Source organism: Vicugna pacos, chromosome 10, assembly GCF_048564905.1.
Source record: "Vicugna pacos chromosome 10, VicPac4, whole genome shotgun sequence".
NCBI lineage: Eukaryota > Metazoa > Chordata > Mammalia > Artiodactyla > Camelidae > Vicugna > Vicugna pacos.
This window is the reverse complement of record NC_132996.1, coordinates 32344201-32371500: the sequence shown is the minus strand read 5'-3', so window position 1 is coordinate 32371500 and position 27300 is coordinate 32344201. Positions and strand designations below refer to the sequence as shown.

The window sequence follows — 27300 nt, the reverse complement described above, 5'->3', positions numbered from 1 at the left end:
GTGTACCAGAATAATGTCATGTGAGGTGGGTCATGTTATCAGTATTGCTCTTACGGTCTTCAAAACTCACGTGTGAAATGACACTTGACTAGGGCTCGCTATAGGCAGGGCTGGACTTAGTTATCTGACTCCAAGTCAGGTGTGCTTCCCCCTGTACCTCCGGAACCTGGGACTGTGGCCTCTCCATCTCAGTACAGAGTTTGTAGAAGAGTTCTAGTGGTACCTTATTATGTTAATTTCTCTGGCTTGTAACTCTTCAGATAGTTGTCTGTAATTTGTCAGAGCTGAGTTTTTGAGCAATTCATGATTGGTGGTAGATGCTAATTGAACAATTTCATTTTCCGAACATGTAGTTTTTGCCTGGATTTTGCCATTGGTGGGCCTTGGAACTAATAAAACAGCCTCTCTTCCCCGACACCTAGCTTCTCTGCGCTATCCCCAGTGGGTATTTTCTTTGCTTGGGAGCATCTTCTCTCATTTGAGTCAGACTAGCCAAGGTATCAGGCTGAAAGCATAGATGACAGCCTGGGGTTGCTCTTAGGACATTGAGGGAAGCAGTGTTCCCTGTCCCCCAGGAAGCCAACCATGCAGCGTGCTCAAGTCTGAGCTTCAGGTGTAAAGGGTTAATCTGGTCCTCAGTTCCTCAAGCTACTGGGTTATTTCCTGACCCTGATAGACCTGGCTAGAGAGTGCAGGTGGGCAGGAGCGCGGTGAGTTGGCATCTCTGACTTAGCTGGCCCTTCTGTGATTGTCAGCCGTGTCTGCCCAAGACGCCTTAACTCCTGGCTAATCTCTTGCAGAAGTGTGACCAAGGGTCACTGCCATGGGCCTGGTGGCAGTTTTTATCTACTCCTCTCTTGATTGCATCTTCCCAGGATTTTTCTTCTTGCTCCAAGCAAATATCACAGTGATCTACAGTTTTCCTTCTTACTAAGTTGGCTCTGTGTTCTCATATTCAACTATATGATAGCATTTCAGAGCAGTGGGTCCACCTCCTTAGGTTGGAAATTCAGGAAAGGAAGAAATGTATTTTTCATCATGTTCTTTTAATATATTTCAGCTTCTGGTCTTTCCGTAGATCTTCTGCCGTTTCCCTGAGGGCCTTCTCTGGAGCTGGTGGAGCATGTCCAGTGTTGTTTTGGTGGGTTCCAATGGTGATCAGGACTGTTGTTACCATGGGCATGATTGAAAGCTGATGCTTAGCAAGTTGATTCCTTGCAGCACTGTGCTCCTTAAGGACCCTGAGAACTGGCCTAGGAAAGCTTCCAGAGGCTGTTTCTTCCTTCCCTTCTTCCTGTTGCACATGTAGCCATATGCCAAGCGCTTAACTTGGTACTGGGCTGGTGCAAGTAAAGAATATCTCACTAGAGTCAGTATGCACAGGTGCTCTGGTGGCAGGATTGAATCCTCATCTTCCTCTTCTCCTTCCTCCCCATCACTAACATGCTGGTATACTTAAATTTATAGAGATTTTTTTCTCCCAATAGGTAGGGATGGTTTTTTATGAAGAATAAAAGTGAGGCTTAGGGTTTGTTTTGTTTTTCTAAAAGCATCTGTGGTATTCACCCTGAAGGGGTATTTCATTGCTGTCACCATCACCTGCCATCACCTGCTGTCTGCTTTCTGCCTTTCCAGCTCCCACTTCACTCACTAACACTATCACCAAAACAATGGCCCTTGAGAGCCTGCATGAAATTAGAGAAATTAGATGTAGTGCATTTCATGTTGAAATTAGGAAAGAGTTATAAATGATATCAAGAATTAGTTTTTGCCTTATTTTGATCATCAAGACCAATCGTTTAATTGTACCAAGATAATAAATAGGATGGTCACAAGGATTAAGGTTCTTAGTGGCATAAATGAATAGGTTTAACTTTCATATCCAAATATACTTCTTTTTGGTCAAGGTGACAAGAATGCCAGAGTGAGAACTGCTGTTCCTGCACCATTCAGCTTCCGTGAGGGTGCAGCCCAGGCCAGAGTGCACATTCATGTTGCAAATATGTTTGGTATATCATTTATTGTTTCTTACATCCACTCTTAAAACGATTTTTTTTTTGCCTGTAAGTTTTAACATTTATATTGATATATAATTCTCATACCATAAAATTCACATATGTAAAATGTACAATTCATTTGTTTTTAATGTGTTCACAGAATTCTGCAATCCTCACCACTATTGAGCTAATTTCAGAACTTTTTTTTTTTTACCCCCCAAAAGAAACACCATACTCATTGCAGTTACTCTTCATTCTGCCACCCTCAACCCAACCCTAAGCAACCATTAATTTATTTTCTGTCTCCGTAGATTTGCCTATTCTGGATATTTCATAAAAATGGCATCAGGGTTCATCCATGTTGTAGAATATATCATTTTTATGCCTGAATAATATTCCATTTTATGGGTATATCACATTTTGTTAATGCATTCGTCCATTGATGGACATTTGGGTTGTTTCCACTTTTTGGCTATTATGAATAATGCTGTTGTGAATATTTGTACACATATTTGTATGAACTTGTTTTCATTTCAAAGGTGGATCATGCTGAGTCATATGGTAACTGTATGTATCACTTTCTGAGAAACTGCCCAACTGTTTTCCAGAGTGACTGCACAATTTTACATTCCCACCAGCAGTGAATGAAGGTTCTAATTTCTCCATAGTCTCACCAGCACTTGTTTTTATCTGTCTTTTTGATTATAGCTGTTCTGGTGGTGTGGAGTAATATCTCATTGTGGTTTTGATTTCGTGTTCCTAATGACTAGTGATGTTGAACATTGTATCATGTGCTTGTTAGCCAATTTTATGTCTTTGGAGAAATGGCTAAATCCTTTGTCTACTTTTTAATTGGATTCTGTGGTTTAGTATTGAGTTGTAAGAATTCTTAATATATTCTGGATACAAGTTGCTTAGCAGATATATATGATTTGCAAGTAGTTCTCTCATTCTGTGGGTGTCTTTTTACTTTCTTATGGTGTTTTTTTACAGCACAGAAGTTTTTTATTTGATATAATACATTTATGTCTTTTTTCTTTTGTTGCTTGTGCTTTTGGTGTCATATCTAAGAAACCATTGCCTAATCCAGTGTTACAAAGATTTCCTCTATGTTTTCTTCCAGGCTTTGCTTTTGTAATTTTAACTCTTACATTTAGGTCTATGACCCATTTTTTTTTTTTTTTTGGTATGGTATGAAGATGAGGGTCCTGCTGTATTCTTTTGCATATGAATGTCTACTTGCCTGATCACCGTTTGTTGAAAAGACTCTTCTCTCTCTCTTGAATGGTCTTAGCATCCTTGTTAAAAATCAATTGGCCATAAATGTATGGGTTTATTTCTCAACTCTCAATTCTATTCCACTGATTTCTATTTTTATTCGTATGTCTGTACACAGTGTCTTGATTACTGTGATTTTGTAGTATGTTTTGAAATTGGTAAGTGTGAGTTCTCCAACTTTATTCTTCTTTTTCAAGATTGTTTGCTTTGGGTCCCTTGCATTGCCATAAGATTTTAGGATCAGCTTGTCAATTTCTGCATTTGGTGGATATTCTGTTCAATCTGTAGATCAGTTTGGGGAATAGTGCCATTTTAGCCACTTTGAGTTTTCTGATTGTGAATGTGGGATATCTTTCTATTTATTTATGTCTTTAATTTCATTCAGTGATGTTTTGTAGTCTGTAGCCTATGTCTTGCATTTCTTTTGTTAAATTTATTCCTAAGTATTTTATTCTTTTTGCTGCTGTTATTAATGGAATTGTTTTTCTTGGTTTCATTTTCAGATTATTCACTGCTAGTGTATGGACAGAAAACTGATTTTTAAAATATTACTTTGTATCCTGAAAACTTGCTTGATCTTGCATGTTAGATTAAGAGTGTTTTAGTGGTATTGCTAGTATTTTCTACATACAAGATCATATCATCTGCAAATAAGAGGTAATTTTATTTCTTCCTTTCCAGTCTGGATGCATCCTTAAGTTTTAACCTTTTTCTTCCTTCCATTATTTTAGCATAAAATAATGTTTCCTAAAGCATAGTGATGTATTAGCTAACTATATATATATGGTACATGTATAGACATTTTTCACATTGTAAGTAGTTAAATACCTTAAAGTGTATTAATTTTATTTTAATAGATGATAAAAATATGATAGTTCATAATTTTATGGTGTTGGATCAAATGTCACTTTATCAGGATGTTCTTCCCTGAACATCCTATTTAAATATCAGATATTCACTCTCCCTCTATCTTGCTTCGTTATTTCTTCCTACCACTTATCCCCATACCTGTTATACACAAATGTACGCTGTGTATCAGACATGTGATGTGTGCGCTTATCGTCTGTTTCCATCCACTGGGACGTAAGCTCCATGGGAGCAGAGACTGTCTCACTCTTTGCTGGATGGCAGTGCCTAGGACATGGGTACTCAGTAAATATTTGTCCGATGAATGATTAATTGTTTAGAACAAGGTTAAATATTTTAAGAAAAGCGAGTCAGTTTCAAGTTGATTCAAGAAACATATTGACTAAATAGTTGTTCAGGAGGCATGCAAATATGGCAAAATTCATAAAGGCTGTGTGGCATGCCAGGAGTTTGGGAAACTCTAACTTAAGAAATGAGAAGAAGCAGGATGGAAAAGGAGCTTTTAAAATCATTTTCTCTGAAGTGGTAAGTTATCTGTTAGCTCACAGACCCTTCCCCAACCCAGATCAGGGATCCCTTGTGGCTCTTAACCTATAACACTTGAAATTAAGTATATGTGGGAAAGTGGTTCCTGCTACCCACCACAGAAACCCTGCTGGCACTTTTGGAGGTCATCTGGAAATGTTTGAGGTACTTTTGGCTGCCCATGGAAACTTGGCTTATAGATCATGTCTTCTTTGCAGGGCTCTGTGTTTGCAGAGAGCAGAAATGACCATGACTGCCAACAAGAATTCCAGCATCACCCACGGAGCTGGAGGCACTAAGGCCCCTCGGGGGACTCTGAGCAGGTGAGTAGGGGAGCACTGCTGGGGGAATGGGGCTCACTGGAGGGTAGCATCAAGGGACATCTAATGGCCTGTGTCCTGGGTAGGATTCCTGCCAAATGGAAATGATTATCGTCATGATTCTGACAGTCATCCACGTGAATAATCTGTGCCAAGCTCTCTACAAACAGTGACATCTCAAGGCATTTTTTATGCCCTCTAAGATTTTGGTTACTCATCTATAAAGTAGTAATACTACATATCCCATAGAGTTTCTGAAGGATTAAATGATATAATAATGTATAAGTGCTCAGATAGTGCCTCGCCAAAGCAAAGCAAAACAAAACAAAACAAAAAAACCACCCAATAAACGTTAGCTCCCTCCCTAGGATGAGACAGAAGCTTTCAGAGCTAACAGATAGATGTGCAGCCCTCACTGGGGCCTCTCAGGTTTTGGCCAAAGCTGGATGCTGATGTCCTAAAATAACCTCTTTTATTAAAGCCACATACCTTTCATAGCCTCTCCTTCTACTGAATCTCAGGTGGACAGATGTGGCTTTTGGAACCTCAGCCACCAGAATGGATAGCTGTGAGAAGGATGCTCATCTGAGACTGGGACCAGGCTGGTTCCTTCCTGGATGTCTCGGCTATGCACTGCCAGGTGGAGTCCAGCGGAGTGTGGCACACTCAGGGCTGGCCAGCTGCAGTCATAGCTGTTTGGTTTGTTTAGACCTGGAGTCTGGATATGGCTGGTAGATTGGGGCACAGGATGGAGCCCCTGGGGAGTGACTGACATGAACGAGGCAGGAAGAATTCTGTATACCACACGTGCAGAGTTTGGTCCCAGTGGAAATGGTCAGGATGGACAGTGCCAACCAAGCAAAAGTTGGTCGGTTCTGGCTTGTTAACTAAGTAAGAGCTTGGGACTTAGACTAATTGAATGTCCACTCTCTGGTAGCAAGAGCAGTAAGAACGTCCCCTGCCCACACATTCCCTGTAACCTGGACTAGAGGTGCTTGTGTACTTGCTTCTCTAAACTGGGTGAGGCTAAGAATGGCCGGGACCAACTTCCTGGGTAAAAGCAAATAGAAAAATGGAACTCGCCCAGCGCACGTTAGTGGCCAAGGCAGAAACAGGTCTAGATCTCAGAGTCTTTGTCTCCCATTGTCTGCTTCTGAGGAACCGCTTTGCTGGGCTCTCCTCAGTCTGCTGGCATTTCTTACTCTGCGGTCTGACTGTGACTATGTTGGCAGATGAAGACTGGGAATTAAGGTTCCCATTTTTTAATGTGAGACTGTAGGGGTAAAATAAACATTATGTATGATTGTATCATATTATTCTTAAATTAAAGGAAATAGTATATTTAGAACCTGAATTAGAAATTACCGTACCCAGGAGCTCTCAACTCCTTCAGGCATTCATTTTTTTTTTCTTCCTGATTTCCACTGTGTGTGGGGTGGGATGGGGGTGCTGTGTTTACATGAAGTCACAAAGCAGGATCAGAACTGCTGACAGGCACGGCAGTTTCTGTTTGCAGTACATAGCTACATGTTTTAAACATCTTTAGAATTTGCTCTTCCTTTAGCTTCCCAGCGTGCTTGCCATCAGAACATGACGCATGGTATTTGTAAATATCTGAACCTCTGATGTGCCTAAAAAAGCCCTTTTCCCTCTGAGTTTCCCCTTCCTTCCTGCCACATTTCCGCTTGCCTCCCTTCCTCCCTGTTTTTCTGGGCTTTGGGCATGGAGTCATAGGCCTCTGTGGCTAGCTTCATCCTTCTCTCAAAGGCCACAGCTGGACTGTAATTGCTATTTCAATAGTGTCATCTGGTGGTTTCTGGCTGCCTTCACCCCCAGCCACATCTGGGGGTGTTCTCAGGGCTGAGTAGGGCAGTAAGTCACCAATTCATTTAGGAAGTCGTCAGTGAACTCTGAGGGCTCTCCTCTTAGGTGCTGGACTCTGTGGTGGACAGTGGGGGATAAAGAGGGATGATCCATTCTCTTTTTTTAAGTTTGGATTGATGACCTTGGTACCCAGATTTCTTAGTGTGACCTTTCAGTAGATATTTGGCTGTGACTTGGAGCCCTGATCACTGCCAGCCCAGGAGTCCCAGTGTCAAAAGATTCCCGAGTGTGACCAGAACTTTGGTTGGGGAGTGCAGGAGTGCTAGGGCCTTGGGAAGCTGGGCCTTTCACGCCCTTGCTGCTCTGGGGACCTTCACAACATCCACATGGAGGCAGAGGAGCTCAGTGATACTGAGAGGCATTTGCATCTAGCTTTAGGGGCGGGGGACTCTGGGGTATGAAAAACTGATGGGGAAAGGCAGGTGGAAACCTGTGGAACTGCTGGGATATGTATTTGCAAGACTGTATCCTTAATTTGAATAAGACTTCACCTGTGCCACCATTAAGCCAGTTTGGGTTAAGAATCCTGGATTCCATTCCATTATTGGGTTTTTATGGGTGTTTTGCTAATTTATTCTCTTCCTTTTCCTTTACAGCCCAGTCTTCATTTGGCAGGATATGTAAGAGGAGGAAACCTAAACCATTCATTTGCCCCCCAGAGCTTTGCTCTTTGCTGTATTTTGGTCTTCTGGAGCAGGTTTCCCGTTCTCCTTGTTGGTGAGGCCAAAGGGGAACAGTGCTTCACTCTTAGCAGCTTCACCTCCCCACAGGCTGCTCCCACTCCAGCACATAAGATTTGGCTGCATCTATTTTGGGGTGTGGGAGATGAGATTCTCAGAGTTCCTCTGAATTCCAGAGGTCAGGCTTTATGATGTTAGTGTTGACCTGGGTGGGACTCCAAACAGCTTGGTGACTTGTAAACAAGATAGTGTTATATTCGGAGCTACTTCAGCTACCTAGACGGGGTGAACTTTGCCACTTGTTGCTCTCAGGAGATTTCACTTGTGCTGTAAGGCTTGGCAGGCACTGGGGGCTGTCTCAGAAGACGTGTGCTTGCTGATTTACTCAGCAGCTTCTTCACTATAAACTCCAGCATTTGGGTCATTGTGACTTGGAAATAAATGCAGGCTGTCAGAATTGTGTTCTGGGAACCTTACTTCTGGATGGATGGATGTATGGGAAACTTGAGTGTCTATAAAAGCGTAGACTTCTTCGGGTCAAGGACTGACTGACTTCTGTTTCCTCCAAGCCTGGGACAACAGAAGACTGCACATACTATTTTGGAGTATGAGAGGTGGAGGGGGTCTTGGGATGCATTTGGCTCGGTTACTTGATGTTATGTATGAACAAGCTAAAGTCCATGCAGGTGGTTGACAGTGGAACCATAATTTCAACTCACATTTGTAGGTTTCTGTGCAAAGGGAGGCCTTGGTTTATGATGTGGTGAAATCCGAAGAGGTTTTGAGGCCCCCCTGACAAAATGAGTAGAGAGTTGGAGCCTTTGCCGTAGACTTCAGGAAGAGGGTAGGGGCTTACAGAGAAGAAAATCTCCAGAGAGTAGTAGGGGGTACAGGTAGAAGATGCTGTTGCAGAGCCTGCCTGGCCACGGCACACCAGACGGACCTATGGCCTTAGGGGCCCCCAGTCACCTGGGATGCTTTCTAGAATCTAACTGTGTATCATCAATATTATCTGATTATTTATTGCTACGTAACAAATGACCCTAAACTTAGTGGCTTTAAGCATTAATGGCCATTTATTTTGGCTCACAAATTGCAGTCTGGGTAGGGCCCAATAGGAAAAGCTTATCTCTATACCTTGTGGCATCAGTTGGAGTGGCTTGAACTCAGGAAACCTGTTTACTCACTAGATTACCAGTTTATTACCAAGGATCTTAAAGGATACAGATCAACAGCCAGGTGAAGAGATACAAAGGGTGAGGTCTCTAACAAAGGAGCTTGGCCCATGGAGCTTGGGCCTGGCATGTTGGCAGGTGGAAGCATCCTGGTTCACCAGCCTGGAAGCTCTCTGAACCCTGCCCTTTTGGGCTTTTATGGTGGCTTCATACACATAGGTGTTATTGATTAACACATTGGCCATTGGTGATTGAATCAACCTCTGACCCCCCCCCTTCCCTCCTCAGAGTTGGGAGGTGGAGGGAATGAAAGCTGCAGATCCTCTAATCACAAGGCTAGTTCTCCTGGCAGCCAGCCCCCAACCTTAGGTGTGGTCCCAAAGTCACTTCATTAACATAACAAAAGACACCTTGATTGTTGTCTTCACTTAGGGAAATTTTAAGGGTTTTATTAGGAGCTATGTGCCAGAAGTGGTGATGAAGACCAAATATGTATTTCGTACTATAAATCATAGCATCACACAAGGGGAGAGAAAATTCCACTTGATGAGAGAAATATCAGTATTACATTGTGAGATGGGCATGTGAGATGGGGTATGTTGTGGTCACTGTCTTTGGAAAATACCAACTGCCCCTGGTCTGCTCTCTGGTCACAAAAATTCACATCCTTCCCACATGCAAAATACACTAAGTCTCTCCTCTAAGATCCCAAGCCTTATCCCATTAATAGCATCAGCTTGAAGTATAAGATCTCATCATTTAAATCAGGTCCAGCTAAAGATGAGAATGTTTGGGTGCAGTCCCTTTCATTGTGTGTAATTCTTTGAGTACTATTCCTCTTGATCTGAAGACCTATAAACTAACGAGACTATATATATGCCACCCAAAATACACTGGTAGTACAGGCTTAGGGTAACCACTGAAGATACTTTTCAAAAAGGGGAAAACTGGAGGCCACTCAGCAGTTACTGGCCCGTACCTGCTTTTATATTCATTGAGACACATGTTGCCAATTCCTTGAGTAGGTCTTGGTCCTACTGCTTGAGAGTCATTTTCCTTGTCTCTAGCTCCAGGGCTTTTGGTTCTACCCTCTCAGTCATTCTTCCTTTTTCATAAAAAATAGCCCATTCTTGCAGGTGAGTAGTTTTCTCCATCTGCTTCATGCCCATAATATTTCAAGGGTCCAAAGTCTTCTTTTCATTTTATACTATCTGTTCTTTTCAGTCCAGCTAATACACTTCCTTTAAAAACTTTGTGGGCTTCTTTTGAATCACTTTATAATCCACTGCAGTAGGCAAAAGGCACACGTACAGATCACTTCCGGGTGATTTTTCCCTGTGAGATTGCTACGGGACAGTGGTTATTAAGAGTTATAGAAGTCTTATTATTTACAGAGGATCTGCAAGGCTCACCCTTAAGAACCTTAGAAAACCTTTGCCTGTCTGTCTGTAAGATTCTATGAGGCAACACTTTAAATCTTTTTTTTAGATCTTGACAAAGGATCTTTCAGTCCCACTCTAGATTTTTTTAAAAAAGATTTATGAGGGATAATTAAAGTACAATAAACTTGCAGTTTAAGGTATACAGTTTGATAAGTTCACACACACACTGTGTAACCTTTATCACAATCTGGAAGCCATTTCTTAATTTGAGAATTTTTTTTCTTGTCTAGAGAGACAGAGAATAAAACAGGTTTTATTTTCTAACACACAAAACCCTTTCTCATTTATATTTCCTTTAAATTTTGTTACAAAACTGAACAGTTTCCTCTCTGGCTCACCTCTTTTCTCTTTTACTAGAGCAGCTAGAAATCATCAGTTGGCCCCTTCAGCACTCTGCCCGGAAATGTCTTTGGCTAGTTCATCTAATATATTAGGTGTATTTCCTATTTCCCGTGTTACCACAGGTGACAGAGTTACCAAACTTTTCAACATTATGAGGGTCCCCTTTCCTCTAGCTTCTAGTAACATTTTTCTTATTTTCCCTGAAGCCCCACCCCCACAACAGGCATCACTCAGTCCCACACTCAGTGTTTCAACAGCACCCGACTTTTAGGTACTGAAATTGGTGCCATTTATCTACTGCCACATAACTACCCCAAAATTTATAGCGTAGTCTTTTTTTTTTTTAAGTTTTTTTTTTTTTTTGGTGGGGGTAGGTAATTAGGTTTATGTATTTATTTATTCATTTATTTATTTTTAGTGGAGGTACTGGGGATTGAACCCAGGACCTCGTGCATGCTCTGCCACTGAGCTATACCCTCTCTCCCCTCAAAATTTATAGTGTAAAACAATCATTTTATTATGCTCACAGACTCCATAGAGACTGCAGGGATGGCTGGTCCCTGCTTATAATGTCTGAGGACTCAGCTGGAAAGACCTCAAAGCTTAGGGGGACTCAGTGGCTCGGGGCCTCTGTCTCCTGGAGGTGTCCTACTTCACATGTCTGGGGGTCCATGCTAGCTGTTGCTGGGACCTCAGTCAGGACACCTATGTGCCCTCTCCCCAGGGCCTCGGCTTCCTCACAGCATGGGGGATAGGAAGTAAGAGCTGCTGGTTTCTTGAGGCCTGGGCCTAAAAAGTGGCACAGATTCATTTCTACCATGTTCTATTGGCTAAGCAGTCACAGAGCCCATATTCAAGAGAAAAGATCATTTTGACAGCAGGCATGTCAGAGAATTTGGAGACCATGTTTAAAAACCATACAAATGTCTTTAGCATGGTTTCCTGGAATTACATTTCTCTCCCTCTTGGCTTTGCATAGTGCCTGGTTCTGCTTGAACAGCAGTCCCATTTTTACTGGACTAGGGCACTGGGGATGTTCCTGTAAGGCATCATTTTCTACCTGCCTCAGAGAGGGCTTCTTTTCTTATAAATACTCTATACTCATTGCTGCGGCGTCCTAGAGGGCTTGGGGTTCCCTCCCAGAGAGGAGCTCAGCAGTCCTTTTTGTGCTTCCCTAGAAATCAGCTGGGGGGCAGGCAGGAATGGCTTTGGTAGAATCTTAGATGTGCTTTCTGGAGGCAAAAAGATGACTCAGTTTCTGCTCTGACCCTAGCTACCATTCTACTTACCCTGACAAGCTGTGAGTGGCTTCAGGAGTCTCTGTAGGTAGCAGCCCAGGTGTAGCCCCACTTGGAGGATGAGGCTGTCCTGGACCCTGTTGTGGGCTTCCAGCCATTTGAGATGAGGCTGCTTTGGAAACAGGACGGTCAAGTTGTGAGTGTCACTGGTTTGTTTTTTTTTTTTTTGAATTTTTATCAGGACTGTCCCAGAGTGGGATGTCAGCTTCTGAGCTGAGCCCCTGCTCTGGCTTGGGGAACAAACTTCTGGACTTGCTGATAGGACTCAGCATCTTTCCTCCCTTTCCTCCTCTGAGCTTCAGAATATGGCCTTGGGGGAGTGCAGTGAGAATGCCACCTCCAGAGCTGGGGCGGTCACTTAGTGACGGGAGGATGCTGATGCCCACTGAGCTGACAGGACCCACCTTAGTTGATCATCCCTGGAATGGTGGATGGCCACCTCCTACGCAGCTTCCTTCGGAAGTGGGCGAGACACCTGCTTGGTAGGGACTAGACATATTGGAAGCTGGACCCTGTGTAACCTTAACCTGCAGATAGGCTCACTTCATGGCACCCACAGCTCATCCTAGTGCCTCTGTGGCTATTTCCTGGACTCCCAGGAATCTGCCCCAATTACCCCAACTTGGTCTTCTTCCCGATACTGATACTTTCAGAAGCTCTGTGGCCAGAACATGCCGAGTTCAGAAGTGTCTTGTCATCAAGAACTGAAGATAGCCTTCCCTCCAAAAAAGTCTCTGGGTGAACTTGACAATACATGGGGCACCCCTTGGCATGAATGCTTCCTGCTATGTTACTGAGAATGGCCCAGGTCACTAATGACCAAGGGTTGGGTCGTATTCTTGTGAAATAATACCAGAGGGAAGGACATGTATTTTGTACTTTTAATTCTTACTTTCTGTCTATGCATACATACACACACACACATACACACACACACATACACACACACTGCTTTCTGTTTAAGTTTGTTTCTCTTTAATTCTCTTAATTCATGCCCTCTCTATCCTATCCTACATGCATAATTATCTGCGTGTGCGTGCATGTGTGTGTGTGTGTGTGTGTTTATGCGCCTCTGTTAAATTTCCTTTGCCTTCTCCCCACTTTCCTTCTCTCTCCTTGTATCTTTTATCTAATCCCCCTCTCCTGTAAACCTTAGTTTTGGCCAGTCACATGCTGCAGTGTTGGCATCTGTACCTGTATAGAGCAGCAGAGCTGGCTGCCTGTGGACAAGGCAGTGGCACCAGTTTCACAGCGTGTGATTCCCCAGGGCTAAGCGCTGAGATTTTAGAATAAGGAGAAGGAGGTAAAAAGAGCAGAGTCTTAAGTACCTTTTAGCTGTTTGTATTTACTTTTCTTTTATATTTCTTCTGTCTTCATGGAATTATTAATGATGTTCAAACACTTTTAAAATTTACATCATCTTATACACAGCTAGTATACTAAGGTGAGGGTACCCAGAGCAAGTTTTCACTCTGTCTTGTAGATGGAGAACCTGAGGCTCAGAATTTAGGTGACTTGCTCAGGAGCACACCCAGGAAGTGATGGAACCAGGACCAGAGCAGAACCCTAGAGGTCTCTAGATTCTTAGTCTAGGGTACGAATTTTGCCTTATGGGGGAGGGTTTTGGGGACTGACAGCCATGCTGGGTGGCACTAAGTGCTTTGTGTGCCTTTCTGTGTTGTTCTTCCGGTCACATGGCACAAAGAGGGAGGCGGGGTGGTCTGGGAACAATACCCTGGGTAGGCATAAGGAGGCCTAGGTTCTGATCATTTATTTTCTGTTCATTCATTTAGTCATTTAGCACAAATACATTAATTCTTACTAAATTCTAGGTGCCGTGCAAAGAGTGGGGGATATTAAGATGAACAAGACAATGTCACCACCTTTAAGTAGGTTCATTGGTAGTCTAGTAAAGGAGGAAGGTGAGGAAATACTGTAGTCCAGTAAAGTGTTACAAGTACCATAATAGACATTTTTCCAGGCATCAAAAATTAGACATCTCTACTGAGCTAAGCGGGTGGAGTCAGGAGAAATTCCATAAAGGAGCTACAGAGACATCTAAATGGACAAGCCAGTACTCCAGGCAAAGGAAACAGAATGTGTGAAGGCCTAGAGTTGTAAAGAGCAAGGAGTCTGATGTGACTAAGAGGTGCAAAGTGGGTTTGTTTAGAAGAAAGGACAGTATGAGATGATGAAGGAAAAATAGGAAACCAGATCATGAGGGGCCTGTGGTCCCTGCCAGTGAATTTGTATTTCATTCTGTAGACAATGGGGAGTTTGAAACATGATGAGTTTTGTATTTTAGAAAGATGTCAGAAGACAAGGGGATGGGCTGGAACTGGGTTAAGATCCAAGGCAGAGAGAGAAATTAAGAGATTATTGTAATAGTCTCGGTGGAAGGTAAGATCTGAGTCAAGCCAGCAGCAGTATCAGTGGGGATGGCGAGGAGAGGGACAGATCTGAGAGACGTGAAGGATTTAGAACTGATAGGACTTAATCATCACGTGGATCATTGAGTTTGAGGAGGAAGCTGGATCCAGATGCTTGAAGGCGGAGTGTACAAAGAACAAATCTGGGCCTTTTCTTCCCTCTGTGGAATGAGTTGGAAATCCATGCAGCAGTCAGGGCCAGGGATGAAGGGAGAATAAAGCCACATGGGGATGAGATTGTGTGAGAAGACACTCGCCTTGGTGCATGGGAATGAGAGCAGATGGGCTTCTTCAGTCTCGGGCCAGCCCTTGTCCGGGGGGCACTGGTTCCCTAGCCCCCTCACTGCCGGCTCACTGCTCCCTCCTGCACTTGTCCTCTTGTCCTGCGTTAACAGCTTTTCCCTCTCTACCGGGTCGTTCCAGCCATCATTGAAGCTGTGATGTCTCTGCGCAGCAGAGTGCTGTTACCCCCGTTCCCCTCTGACTACCACCTCGTGTCCTTGCTCCCCTTTGGAAGAATTGTCTGAGTTCTTTGTCTCCACTTCTACTCTTCCATGTTCTTGAATTCCTTCCAGTCAGGCTTCCCTTCCTACTTCTCCACCAGAATCTCTTTTCACCCTGCCTCCATGTGGCTAAATCTGATGCTCATTTTGTAGTCTTTCCCTTACTCAGTTGTCGGCAGATTTGACTCAGTTGATCACTCCCTAGTTCTTGAAGGTCTCAGGCTATCTCTCCCCACGGCTTCCTCCCTCCCTCATTGCGTGCTCTTCTCAGCCAGTCTGCTTTGCTAGTTCTTCCTCCTCTGCCTGACCTCGAAACACTGAAATGCCCCAGGGTGCAGCCCTTGGACTTCTCTAGGTACACTTGCTCCCAAGATGATCTCATCTAGTCATAGAGTTTTAGATAACATCTACATACTACTGATGGATCCCAAACGGAAATGTGTAACCCTGACTCCTTTCTACTAGGTGCTCGGGCCAAAAGCTGTGATTCATCCTTGACTTCTCTTTGTCTCTCATACCTCTCCTCCACTCCGTCAGCAGAGCTGATTGGCACAGCCCTCAAAATAGATCCATCTATGCCGTTGCCATTCTAACCCAAGCCATCACAACCTCTCGTCTGGACTGTTACAGTGGCCTTTAGTAATCTCCCTGCGGCCGCCCCTGCATCCCTGCACTTCACTCTCTGCTGCCGAGTCAGAGCATGTCGTTCTTCTGCTCATGCTCATTCAAGAGCTTCCTTTCTCTCTCAGACTAAAAGCCCAAGTCTTACTGTCGGTCCATAGATTCTCCGGTGCCTCTGACTAAGCTCCAGCCCACTCCTCTTCTTCTCCCTCCGCTCTCGCTGCACCGGCCCCTTTGCTGCCCCTGACTGTACGCAGTGGCATCAAGCCTTTGCCCTGCGGCTCCTTTTGCCTGGAACGTTCCTCCCCTGGGTAAACACACTGCTGACTTCCTTAGGGTTATGTTCACATGGTCCTCGGCAGCGGGGCCTTCCCTGATCTCCCTCACTGTTAAGCTCTACCCCTTTACCCTGCTCTATTCCGCTTCACCTGCCCCATAACCACCTCACAGGGTTTTTCTTGTCTGTTTACTCAAAACAGATAAAGCTGTACTGTCTCCCTCTACCAGAATGTAACCTGTAGAGAGAGACTTTGTCTATTTTTAGTCCGCTGATCCTTAATGCCTGAAATAGTACCTGGTATATAGTTGGTGCTCAGTAAATACCAACTATGTACCAGGTTGAATGGCTGAAGAGCCAAGGTGTGTCTCAAGCCTAGTACAGCTAGCACAGTGTGGCCGGCGGGGTATGTGGCTTCCTTTGTTCCTTTGTTCAGGGTTCAGGGAAGGTTGGCCAGGAGCTGTCCCAGGAACCCTGAAGAAGTGAAGCTGGAGACTCACAGTGGCAGATGGGAGACCAGCCCCCAAAGAAGGCTTTGTCCAGGTGCTTGGCTTCCTAATGCAGCCTGGGTCCAGGCACTGACACTCTTGGCCATAGTTTTCCCTTGTGCAACAGGGGAAGGATTATCTTTCTTTCACTTCCAACCTCAGTTTGAGGAACTGGGAAACAACTAGAGAGTGAAACTGAAGTCCAAGAGGAGCACGCTTTCCCATTTATGCCAAGGAGATGCCACTTGTTGTGTAAACTCATTGTCACAAGGACACAAGCATCCTGGCTGCTAGCCCCCAGTGTGTTCCTCCTTAAGCCTCCCTGTGCTCTAGGTAACAGAGTCTCCTGGCCCCTCCTTCAGCCTGGGAGCAAGCACCGTTGGAAGCTAATTCTTGGGATTGCAGAACTAGCTTCGTTTCCAGGCAGTGTGCAGGGGAGACTCCCAAAAGAGGGCCAGAGCCTTGAGTAGAGAGAGAAAGAAGAAGAGAGATACAGTCCAGACCTCCAGACTTTGGCAGCTGGTCTGTCGGGAAGCAGAGGAGAGAGGCATGGGGATGGAAGGCCCAGGGCAGTGGCCTTCGCTGGGATGGGGCGGGCCAGTTACATGCAAGCCTGCCTTTCCCACCTGCATCGTTTTACTATTGCAGTGTAGCAAACCAGCCTAAGCCTTAATGGCTTAGAAGAATCTATTATTTTTCACATTTCTTTGTGTTCACTGGGCAGTTCCTCTTCTGGTTTCCCCTGGGCCCACTCATGTAGCTGGGTTCAGTTGGGTCCAAGATGACCTCACTCATGTGTCAGGCTCACATGGTGGCTGGCTGTCGGCTGAGGTGCCTCTGTTGTGCTGCGCAGCGCCTCTCGTGCTCTAAAAGACTGGACTGGCATTTTCATGTGACAGTCTCAGGGCAGCATTCCAAGTGTGTGAAGGTAAAAACTGCAGGGCTTCTTGAGGTTTCAAGTTTTGGAACCCAGGCAACTTATTTTTCACCATATTCTATTGGTCAAAGCAAATCACAAGGTCAACCTAGATTCAAGAGGCAGAAGAATAGACTCTACCTTGATAACATGAGCTACAAAGACGTTATGGCCTTATTTAGTTTACTCTTTTCCCCTCCCACCCCAATGTTTAGAATCCAAGAACAGAGGTAAACTGCTTTTAAAAGTTTGCCAAGTAATTATTCTGAATTATCAGCCGCTTGTTGATACTAGTAATCATTGAGCTAAGACTGAGTACTGTGTGTTAGCCACTGAGCTCAACACTTGATGTGTATTGTCTGTATTCCTTCCAACAGCCCTCTGAGGCATGTGTTCCTTTCAACCTCCGTTTTACAGATAAGGAAATTGTGGCTTAAGGAGTTATTTGCTCAAAATCATGTAACTTGTTAGTAGTTATGCTGGAACTTAAACCCTATGGCCATGGTGTTCTTATCCTCTATTGAGAACAACTGAAAAGCTTACTGATGATTATTTATAGTCATAATGAATTACAGTGTATGACATCATTTTACATCCATAGTCTCATGTGCCCATTATGACAAACTTGTGATGTAGTTCGAATAATTTTGAGGAATTGAAACTGGCAGCTTAAAGGGAGTGCATGGCTTTGCCCATGGTTGTGTCCTTAATAAGAGGTAGAATCAGAAACATATGGTGAGATGCAATGAGTTTTGGGAGCATTAGAGCCCCATGAGGGCAGGGCTTTATCTGTGACCTTGGAGTGAGTGCACGCTGCCCTCTCTGTGATGAACCCAGGGGTGCCTGGGCTCTAGGGCAGCATGGGAAGGCCTCCTTTTCTCCCCGAGTTGCTGGAGCACATTGGGCCTGGCCTGTGTCGGGGAACTGGGCGAGGAGCACTTGTAGTTCTGGGCTCCAGATCAGCAAAGCTCTGAAGACCAGGAGCTTTAAAGGAAAGGACCAGTTTCTTCTTTATTTTATCCTTCACCAGAGGAGAAAAACTAAACCTCAGTTAAAGCAGACTCGGTAGTGAGAGAATTTCTTAACTTGTGGGGACTTCTCCATGTTCGAACTACTGAGGGAAGTTATAGACTCATCCTTCCTGAAAACATGGAAAGCATGCTGGAATCTAATGGACCAGAGGTCCTCACTGTTTTTCTGCCTGCCTGTTGGAGATGTGTGCCCCACCCTCCCGGCCCCGGTATGGGGCAGTGGCTTCATGGCTGGTGAATTCTCACCTTTAGAGTTGAGGAGGCACATCCCTAGGGGAGCATATATCAGAGTGTCTGGAGAGATGAGGCACATGTATTTTGAAAAGGTTTCCTAAGAGATTCTGAGTCTCGTTAGGTACTGGCCATCTCTGATTAGAATTCAAGTTGCATGAGGATGAGACTTTTTGTCTCTAGTTTATTCTTTTATCTAGCACCTAGAGCAGGGCCTGGCACATAGCAGGTGCTCATTAAGTATTTATTGAGTTAATAAACACGTGACAAGTTTGTCCTCAATCAGAGGCATCTTCTCCCGCCTCCAATTGAGAATAACTGAAACACAGAGTCCTTTGTGCAGCCCAGACGCTTGTTGGCTTACAAGGCGGGACTGATGACCTTTTGCATCCATGGTTCTGTGAAATAAACGAGGGACCTTTCTCCACTGTGAGTAGGTCAGGCTCTCCCCAGGCTCAGGCTTGGCACGTTGCCCTACCACTACCTACCCTAGGGAGAATGGAGGCTTACTCTTTTCACACCTCCTCGCTGAGCAGTCTCTGGTCATTGGCTTGGCTGGGCACCGAATTTCTCTCATCTATGCCCATGTACACGTGGGATGGCTCTTGTTTGACTTGCCCTTTTAAAAACAACTTAAGCATGTTGAGGTTTCCTGTTGATCGGGGGCAGCCAGAGGCTATGACCCAACAGGGAATTGTTGGCCAACCCCTGACTCACCAGAGCTGCAGTTTTCTGTGTGTGATCAAGCGGTGACAGCAGCCTGGCTCAGGGGCAGCTGGCTGCTTTCCATGGGTGGCATGGCGCTCTGGAGCCTGCGAGGCTGGACCGCCTCTCTTTGAGGGCCATGGCATTAGGGTCAGGTAGACCTTGGTAGCATGCAGTGTTGGCAAAGCCCTCCTGTCTTTGAACTGAAACGGTTTGGGAAGAATTCTGAAAGTTGACAGTGATCTTCCTAGTAGATAACGAGAAAAGTGTACTGAGGAGGAAGTATGCTCGTGGTTCTCTTCAGTAAGCTCACCTTTCCCTCTCCCTGTCTTTCTTTCTTTGTCATTCACTTCCAGACAGTGGGTATGTGTCCCTCCACCTGGGAGAAATCGTAGTCTAGTAGGGAAGACGAAGAGGGAAGATGATACATAGAAATGTTCCTTTTGAGACAGGACTGTGCCCAGTGCTGTGGGGTTTCTGCTGAGCTGTGTCTGAGGCCTGGGCAGTTCACAAAGATGGCAGAGGCCACTGCTTCATCTTTAGAGCAGCAACATAGTGTGGTGTCAGTTCCTGTCCTGCCTTCACCACGTACCAGCTGAGGACCTTGGATGAGATATTTAACCTTTGTATGCCTCAGTGTCTTTCATTTGTAAAATGAGGATAATAATAAATGATAATCTGACAGTTTTGTGAAGATTAAATGAGTAAACATATGTAAAAACATTTAGTTAGAACTGTTCCTCTTATTTGCTAAGATCTGTGTGTGGATTTGGATCTAGGAAGTGGCTGATGCTTGTTTGATGTGATGCACTGCTGGAGGCTGGAGCGGCTAAGGAATAGGTCTTCACTCCCCACTAGCCTCTTTATTGGGAGAGTGGAAAGCACTCTTTCTTTTTCTTTTTCTCCCCAGGGAAAGGTAATTAGGTTTATTTATTCATTTGTTTAGAGGAGGTCCTGGGGCTTGAACCCAGGACCTGGTGCATGCTAAGCATGCATTCTACCACTTGAGCTATATCCTCCCCCTGGAAAGGACTCTTTCTTGAGGGGCCCTCCTGATCCTTTTGAGACCCTCAGGGATCTGAATCTGATCAAGACCCAAGCTCAGGTGCAGTGTCTTCCGTCTGGTAGCAGAAGCCTCCGGGTAGATGGGGCTAATCAAAAAGACAGATCGAAGGGCTCGAGTGCATATCTGGGGCTACTGAGGAAGTGGCTTGCTGGAGATGCTTTGTAGCAGTGCATAAGAATTGATCATTAGCATTTCTTCCCAACTCCACATCCAGTGAGGTCCCATAAGTAGCTTGAAATCAGCCGCAGTAGGAATATTTATACTGTGGAAATTGGAAAATGCTACAGATCTATGCTTTCTTCCCCAAAGAGTCAATTATTAGACATCTAGCAGCACACCACTGGTCTTACTGTTCTCTAGTTGGTAGATGTAGACTCTTGGGATGCTCTGACCTGTCACAGAATTGGCTTCTGGTACAAACGGTACTCAGAATCTCTGGGCATGAGTTGGGCAGGGAGGCCCACTGGGTTAGCCTGCTATCAGTAAGGAGCTTTTTTTTTTTTTTTTTTAAGTCATGCATATTGTATGTTGACACACTGAGAAGGGTGAGGGGCATTTTCAATAATATATTTTAGAAAACTGTTCATTTTTTGGCTAATGTTTATCTGAGTATAAGATCTAGAAAACAAAACAAGGAAGCATTGAGCACTGAATATTTTCACGCCCAGTATCCAGAAGTCAGGCCTTTTTTTTTCCCCCTCCTGTTCATGGTTATTAAGAGAGCATTGTCCTTTCTGACGATGCCAGTCCTGTGATGAGGCACTTGAAGAGGTTGAAGCTTAGGGAGTATGAAATAGAGCTGGAAGGAAGCATGCTGCTGTTCCGTTGGAAGCAATAGGGAGTGTAGGCCCATAGAACACTTCTTCCTTGAGGACAGCTCTGAAAGGTACATGACTTGCATGCAGTACTTTTAGGAGAGGGATGCTGAGCTCTCTAAGAATTAAACACAGTGTTGTCAGGCCACTCACTGCCATTTTCTCTTCTCTTGTCTTCTTTTTTTTTTTCTCCTAGGTCTCAGTCAGTCTCTCCCCCTCCAGTTCTCTCCCCACCAAGGAGTCCCATCTACCCGCTCAGTGATAGTGAAACGTCAGCTTGCAGGTACCCAAGCCGCACCAGCTCCCGGCTGCTCCTCAAGGACTGGCACCCCTGTGATCCTTCACCCCACAATCCTCAAGCCCCCTCCCCAGACACTTCACCACCCATCTGTACCCTCAAGGCCACCAGCTTTGGTTATTTGGACGGAAGCCCTTCAGTGTGCAAGAGAGAGGACCAGAAGGAGAATGTCCAGGGGGCAGCCCAGGATGTAGGGGGAGTAGCTGCTTGCCCCCCCCTCGCCCAGAGCACTCCGTCCCTGGGGCCAGCAGTGGGCCCGCGGAGTGTCTTTCTGAGCCGCACTGGCCCCCGCGCCCACAGCCTGGGCATCCGGGAGAAGATTTCAGCATGGGAGGGTCGCCGAGAGGCTTCGCCCAGGATGAGCATGTGTGGAGAGAAACGGGACGGCTCTGGGGGCGAGTGGGCAGCCAGTGAGGGCTGCCCCAGCGTGGGCTGTCCCAGTGTGGTGCCGTCCCCCTGCAGCTCTGAGAAGACCTTCGACTTCAAGGGCCTCCGGAGGATGAGCAGGACCTTCTCCGAGTGTTCCTACCCTGAGACCGAGGAGGAAGGAGAGGCACTCCCCGTTCGGGACTCCTTCTACCGGCTGGAGAAACGGCCAGGCCGGAGTGAGCCCAGTGCCTTCCTCAGGGGGCCTAGCAGCAGGAAGGAGAGCTCAGCAGTGCTGAGTCGGATCCAGAAAATTGAACAGGCCCTGAAGGAGCAGCCAGGCCGGGGACTCCCCCAGCTCCCTAGCAGCTGCTACAGTGTAGACCGAGGGAGAAGAAAGACTGGGATCTTGGGCACCTTGGAGGAACCGACAGGGAGCTCCAGTGTGAGCGCTGGCAGCCTGGCAGGAGGAGTGGCCGGAGTTGGGGGGGAGGCGGGCCCACCCCCAGAGAGGGAAGGCAGTGGCTCCACTAAGCCAGGGACCCCTGGAAATAGTCCGAACTCCCAGCTGCTGCCATCAAAGAGCTCCCTTGATCCCGCTGTGAACCCTGTCCCCAAACCCAAGCGCACCTTTGAATATGAGGCTGACAAGAACCCCAAGAGTAAGCCAAGCAATGGTCTACCTCCTTCACCCACACCTGCTGCTCCACCGCCCCTGCCCTCCACCCCAGCCCCACCAGTCACCCGGAGACCCAAGAAGGACATGCGTGGTCACCGCAAGTCCCAGAGCAGGTAATGAATGCCCCTTCAGGGCCTTACAGCTGGACACAGCAGCTTTGTTTTCGATGGAATATGCTAAAGCAGACTGGAGTTGTGGGTCACAGTCAGTAGTGCCTTATAAGTTCTGGAGCACCAAATGATTGTTAGGTGAAACATGAGTCAGGTCAAAAAGAGATTGATGTTTCTTCTGCTCTTGCAGGATACGGATACTTAAACATGAGTGGGAGGGGGAAAACCTTTTTTCCGAGTGCTGTGTGCTGAAGATGTTGGCTGGATTTGGCCTTTGGAGTGGAGTCCTGTCGAGCTTCCTCTGTGGGAAGGATAGGGGCACCTTATTTGTAGATAGAATAGGCAGTCCCTTGAGGACAGGACTAGTAAGATCTTAGCCTCATGACTACCTGAAGTGCCAACATTAGAAATTTATTCCGTAGAGTGAAGCATTATCTGAATACTGCCTGTTGTCATTGACTCAGTAGTGTTGATACACTGAACATGATTTCCTCTTTCCTGAGGGCTGCCTGACCATATAGGATCCTCGGCCTATAGGAAGAAGGGATCTTTGGATCCTGAAAAGGGATACTGATTGGAAAAAGGAGAGGAAGAACATATCACCTACTTCTTGGCCATGTCCAGGAAGGATCTGTTCTGAGACTCACATCGGTTTCCTGGTCAGTCTCAGACCCTGGACTACCCAGGGTATCTCCACAATTAGAGTGAGTTGGCAGCTGGAGCAGCTGGAGCTGGTGCAAGTTGACAGGCATCTTGTTCTCTGAGTTGGAGCAGGCTAGGAGCCTGCTGTCTTTGCAGGCCTGTCCTCCTTCCCTCACTGCCTTTCACTTCTAACCCAGAGGCAGGTGGGCATTCAGGTTTGTTTGACTTCTGGGGATTCTTCAATCTGACCCCATACTTCAGGCTTTTATCCAGCATATCCCATCTCATATAGAAACTTTCCTGCCATGTGCAGAGAGGAAGACATCACAGAGGTTCAGACTCATGAGCCAGAAGAGCCCTTGGCTAAAGGTAATCCCATGTTTTGGCTTACCTCAGCATGCTCACTGACTCTTTAAGTCTATAGCAGCCTGCCAGGAGTGTTTGCTTTGTCCTTATTCGTCCATTTCTACGAATAACCTGTGTAGAGCCTGCTGTGTACCAAGCCTGGTGAAGGGGACGGAGCAAATGAGACATGGCTCTTCCATTCAAGGAGTTGGTGATCTGGTGCAGGAGATTGATGCACAAATAAATCATAGCTGCTGTGTCATGTGCCCTGATCCCTGTCTAGGTGGGATGCTGCAGAGATCCAGAAAGAGACGTCTAACTGGGGGGGTGAGGGAGGCCTCCTTGCAGAGGGAGTTGCTGAGCTAAATTTAAAAGAGCAAAAAGCACTTAGCCAGGTGGAAAAAGGGGGTGGGAGGAGAGTACACCAGCCTGAAGGTTTTACACATACTCACACTTACGTCTATAACACACACACACATATACCGTATATGGTGGAGTCACTTCACATACGAATTAACAGCCAATTTAAGTCTGTGCTCTTAGGAAAAAAAGGATAAACAGTTCAAAAAGTACAGGCTGTTTTGTTTGCCTTTCCACACAATGAACATATTCCCCTGAGGAGCGTAAGATAGAGTTTGTGTCTGTTGTGCCATGTACGATTCCTACATTTAATGTACTTTCTTATTTAAAAACATACAAACCAAATATTTCTTCTGGTACTCAACCAGAGAAAAAGAAATCTTTAAAAATTTAAAAATCTAGGCGAGAAACTGACTATGAGTCATAACGAAAGACAGTGTGTTGGTCCTCGACGTGGTACCTTCTGAGGGATTTTCGAGGACAGTTTGGCTGGACGCGATCTGGGTCATGTTTGCCAGCTTGAGGACTACCTGTGTAAGATGCTGACTTCACCATATACGTCGGTGAAAGCTTGGTCTCAGACCAACAGCGGTCTGTGGCCAACATTCAAGAACAGCTGCGCTCAGCCATTGGGTTTTTAACTGGTTGAGAAGTCTGAGCCAGAGACAGAGACCTGGGAGTCGTCATGCTAGAAATGGCAGACACTGTGATGGTCGCCAGTGTTGGGCCCCCAGAAAGTGCAGAGTGAGAGAAATGGTCCAGAAAACAGAACTCTGAGATCCTGGCATTTAAAAGGCACGTGGGAAAGGAGCTCCCTCCCAGGAGCCCGAGAAGCAGTTGGAAGCTAGGAGGGACTCAGGGACTGTGTCATAGACGGGAGCGAGGACAGGGCCAGTGTGAGGTGTCCAGCTGTGTCGAGGCTGCAGAGCAGCCAGGCAAGCTGAGAACAAGCCATGGCCTTTAGGACACTTTCAGTCCTTGACTTGCACCCCAGGGCCTTCAGGGGGTGTTGTTCACTAAACAAGAGAGAGAAGACTGCATTGGCTGAAAGGTCTGATGTACCCAAAAGAAGAGGGAAGTGTTAATGGGTGAGAGGAGGGATTCAGTCAGTGCCTTGCCTTCTCTCCCTCCCCAGGAGGGCCCTGCTTTGGAGAGGGAGAGGATGCAGCTGGGGCCAAGCCTTAGATGAGGGATAAACCCCCCTGATGAGGGAGAGGAGGAGAGAGGACTGTGGGCTCAGGGTGTCTGAGAGGCTAACCAGCTGTGGTTTTGAAGTTCTTTAGTAGAGGGGAAGGTGACTGAGGGGATGGAAAGGAGTAGGTGACTGGCTAAAGGGAAGCTGGGTCTTGGAAGTAGCTTCTGGCTGCAAATTGCCCTCCTGTTCCACCTCAGAAGTGTTGTGATTTGTTGTAAGGGCTCAACCCCTTCCTGTTTCAGCAAACCGCCCACCACTAGCTGCTTCCCCAACCCCCCAAAAGCCCTGGGCATCATCCGTCCAGTGTTGAGCCTTTAGTGGCTGCTTAGTGCCAGAGCCCTTGCTTGGATGCAGACGTGATGTGAGACTCTAAGGGCAGATTAGGCACTCAGTTCCTGTGGTAATGACAGATGCTTCTCCAAAAAAATATTCTCCAGGGCTTGGAAGCTCAAGTCAAAGGCTCAGATCCTGGAGTCAGAAAGCATGGGTGAGTCTGCCTCTGTCACTTCCTCTCCCTGAGCCTCCAGCTCCTCGGTGGTAAAATGGCGCAATACCTAGCAGCAGCAGCATGAAGATTAGTGGATGACACAGGTAGAACATCCCACATAGCACCTGACACATAGCATCCTTTTCGGCTGTGATGGTTGTTACTGGTATTATTTGCAGGCACCCAGGCTGGGGCCTTTCAGACCATCTGTCTCTTCATTTGGATGGTCAGTTTGGATCCATCTTGACTCTCTGCTCTGTAGCTGGTTTTGTGAAGAGGACCTCCAGTCTTTGCTGTTGCCCATGGCGATTCCCTGACAGGGTAGCAGGGGTCTAGTTCAGCCTGAATGACTCATACTCTTGTTATCCACAGAAAATCCTTTGAGTTTGAGGATGCATCCAGTCTCCAGTCCCTGTACCCCTCTTCTCCCACTGAGAATGGTACTGAGAGCCAACCCAAGTTTGGATCCAAAAGCACTTTAGAAGAGAATGCCTATGAAGATATTGTGGGTAAGCAGTGGCAGAATGGCGGGCTGGTGATCGTGGGTGCTGCAGAAAACAGGAAGCGGAGGGATATCCTCAGGTCCCCCTTCAGACATAGCCCAGCTTCTGGAACTCCTCAAGGAAGTGGGCATCAGAGGAAGCAGCTCAGCAAAGACTGAGCAGCTGAGAGATTAAAGCCTGGCCTTGAGTGAACTAGAACCCAAAGGGCTTCTGGGACCACAAAATGGGGGAAACTACATCATCCCTTTCTTTTATTTTCAAAAGGCTTTGGAGTCGAAAATTATCCTTCCCTTAGCTCTGTATCCTTAGGCAAATCACTTAACTTTTTTGCCTTTCGCTTTTCTCTTATGAAGTGATGGTGATAATCTTATGATGGTAACAATAACAATAAGAGTGTTAATTCACAGGATTATTGTTAGGATTAAATGAGATAAAATATGTATCAGAGTACCTAGCACAAGGCCTGTTCCTTAATACGTATCTCTCCTGCTCTTCCCTGAAAGTGAGTGATATCAAGAACCATGACAGGATCTGAGATTTCACTCTGCTTGAAGGCTAGCACGTCTAGCCAGCCCCACTTCACAGGTGCTGGCGGAAGATGGAGACAAAGGACTTTATTGCTCATGGCACAGCAGGCAGCAGGAGCTTGATGCTCACACGGGGCAGTGTGGGAAGGTCCAGGTAGACATGATGGGTCTGCATCCCAGCTGAGGAACCCCAAGCTTCAGAAACCCCAAACTTTTCAAGGGGCTGCTAGCAAGCGTGCTCAACCTTGGCCCCAGAAGGAGACATTATCCTCATTATTCTGGTCAGGAAACGGACCTGCTCTGCCCTGGAGGGAGACACTTCTCTGTCTTCCAAGGCTGTGTGCTCTGTAAACATCTTTGAAAAGGTAGTCTGGAACCGTGCATTCCTCTTGCTCAGAAGGTCAGAAATGTAAACCACCATGGAGACTCGTCCTCCAGCAGCTGGGAGGATGTTGTGTTGGCAAACTTGTGCTTGAGGGTCAAAGAAGAGACCACAGCCTAGGTGGGGCTGGGTTTATTTTTGGCTTTTAATTCTGGCCTGATTCTCTTCGGTGGGGGCTTCAGTTTTGTTCACGTAAAGTGCTGGTCCCTGAAGAGAAGCTGTGTACTCATGCACTTGACCATTCCTGCCCTCATCTCTGTCTCTGTCTCTGTCTTGGGCCTTGAGGCTGGGGAAGTGCCTTAGTAAACACATTAGGGACAGGAGTGGCCCTGGGGGATAACCCTCCAGAATAAGACTGGGGCCTTATCTGAGTCCTCTCTCCCTTCATTTGGTTTGAGCCATCAGTTTCCCAGTTTTCTCCTTACAACTTGGGGGGCCAGCATTTTGCAGAGCCAGTAACAGTGCTTGGATCCACACAGGCTTTCGCACTGCTTTCCCAGGACTGGAGTGTGTAGC

At 46.1% G+C, this 27300-nt stretch overlaps 1 protein-coding gene across 10 annotated transcripts in view; it reads left to right on the top strand.

The window, feature by feature from the left end:
- DENND2B (DENN domain containing 2B) overlaps positions 1–27300 on the top strand; it is a 162050-nt gene that overhangs the window by 106391 nt on the left and 28359 nt on the right. For all 10 annotated transcript variants that reach the window (XM_072969456.1, XM_031681230.2, XM_031681231.2 and 7 more), the window contains 3 exons: positions 4886–4990; positions 21087–22346; positions 25745–25881. In XM_072969456.1, the coding sequence (XP_072825557.1) occupies positions 4911–4990; positions 21087–22346; positions 25745–25881 (1477 nt within the window). In that variant the 5' untranslated portion in view covers positions 4886–4910. The remainder of the gene's footprint in view (positions 1–4885; positions 4991–21086; positions 22347–25744; positions 25882–27300) is intronic.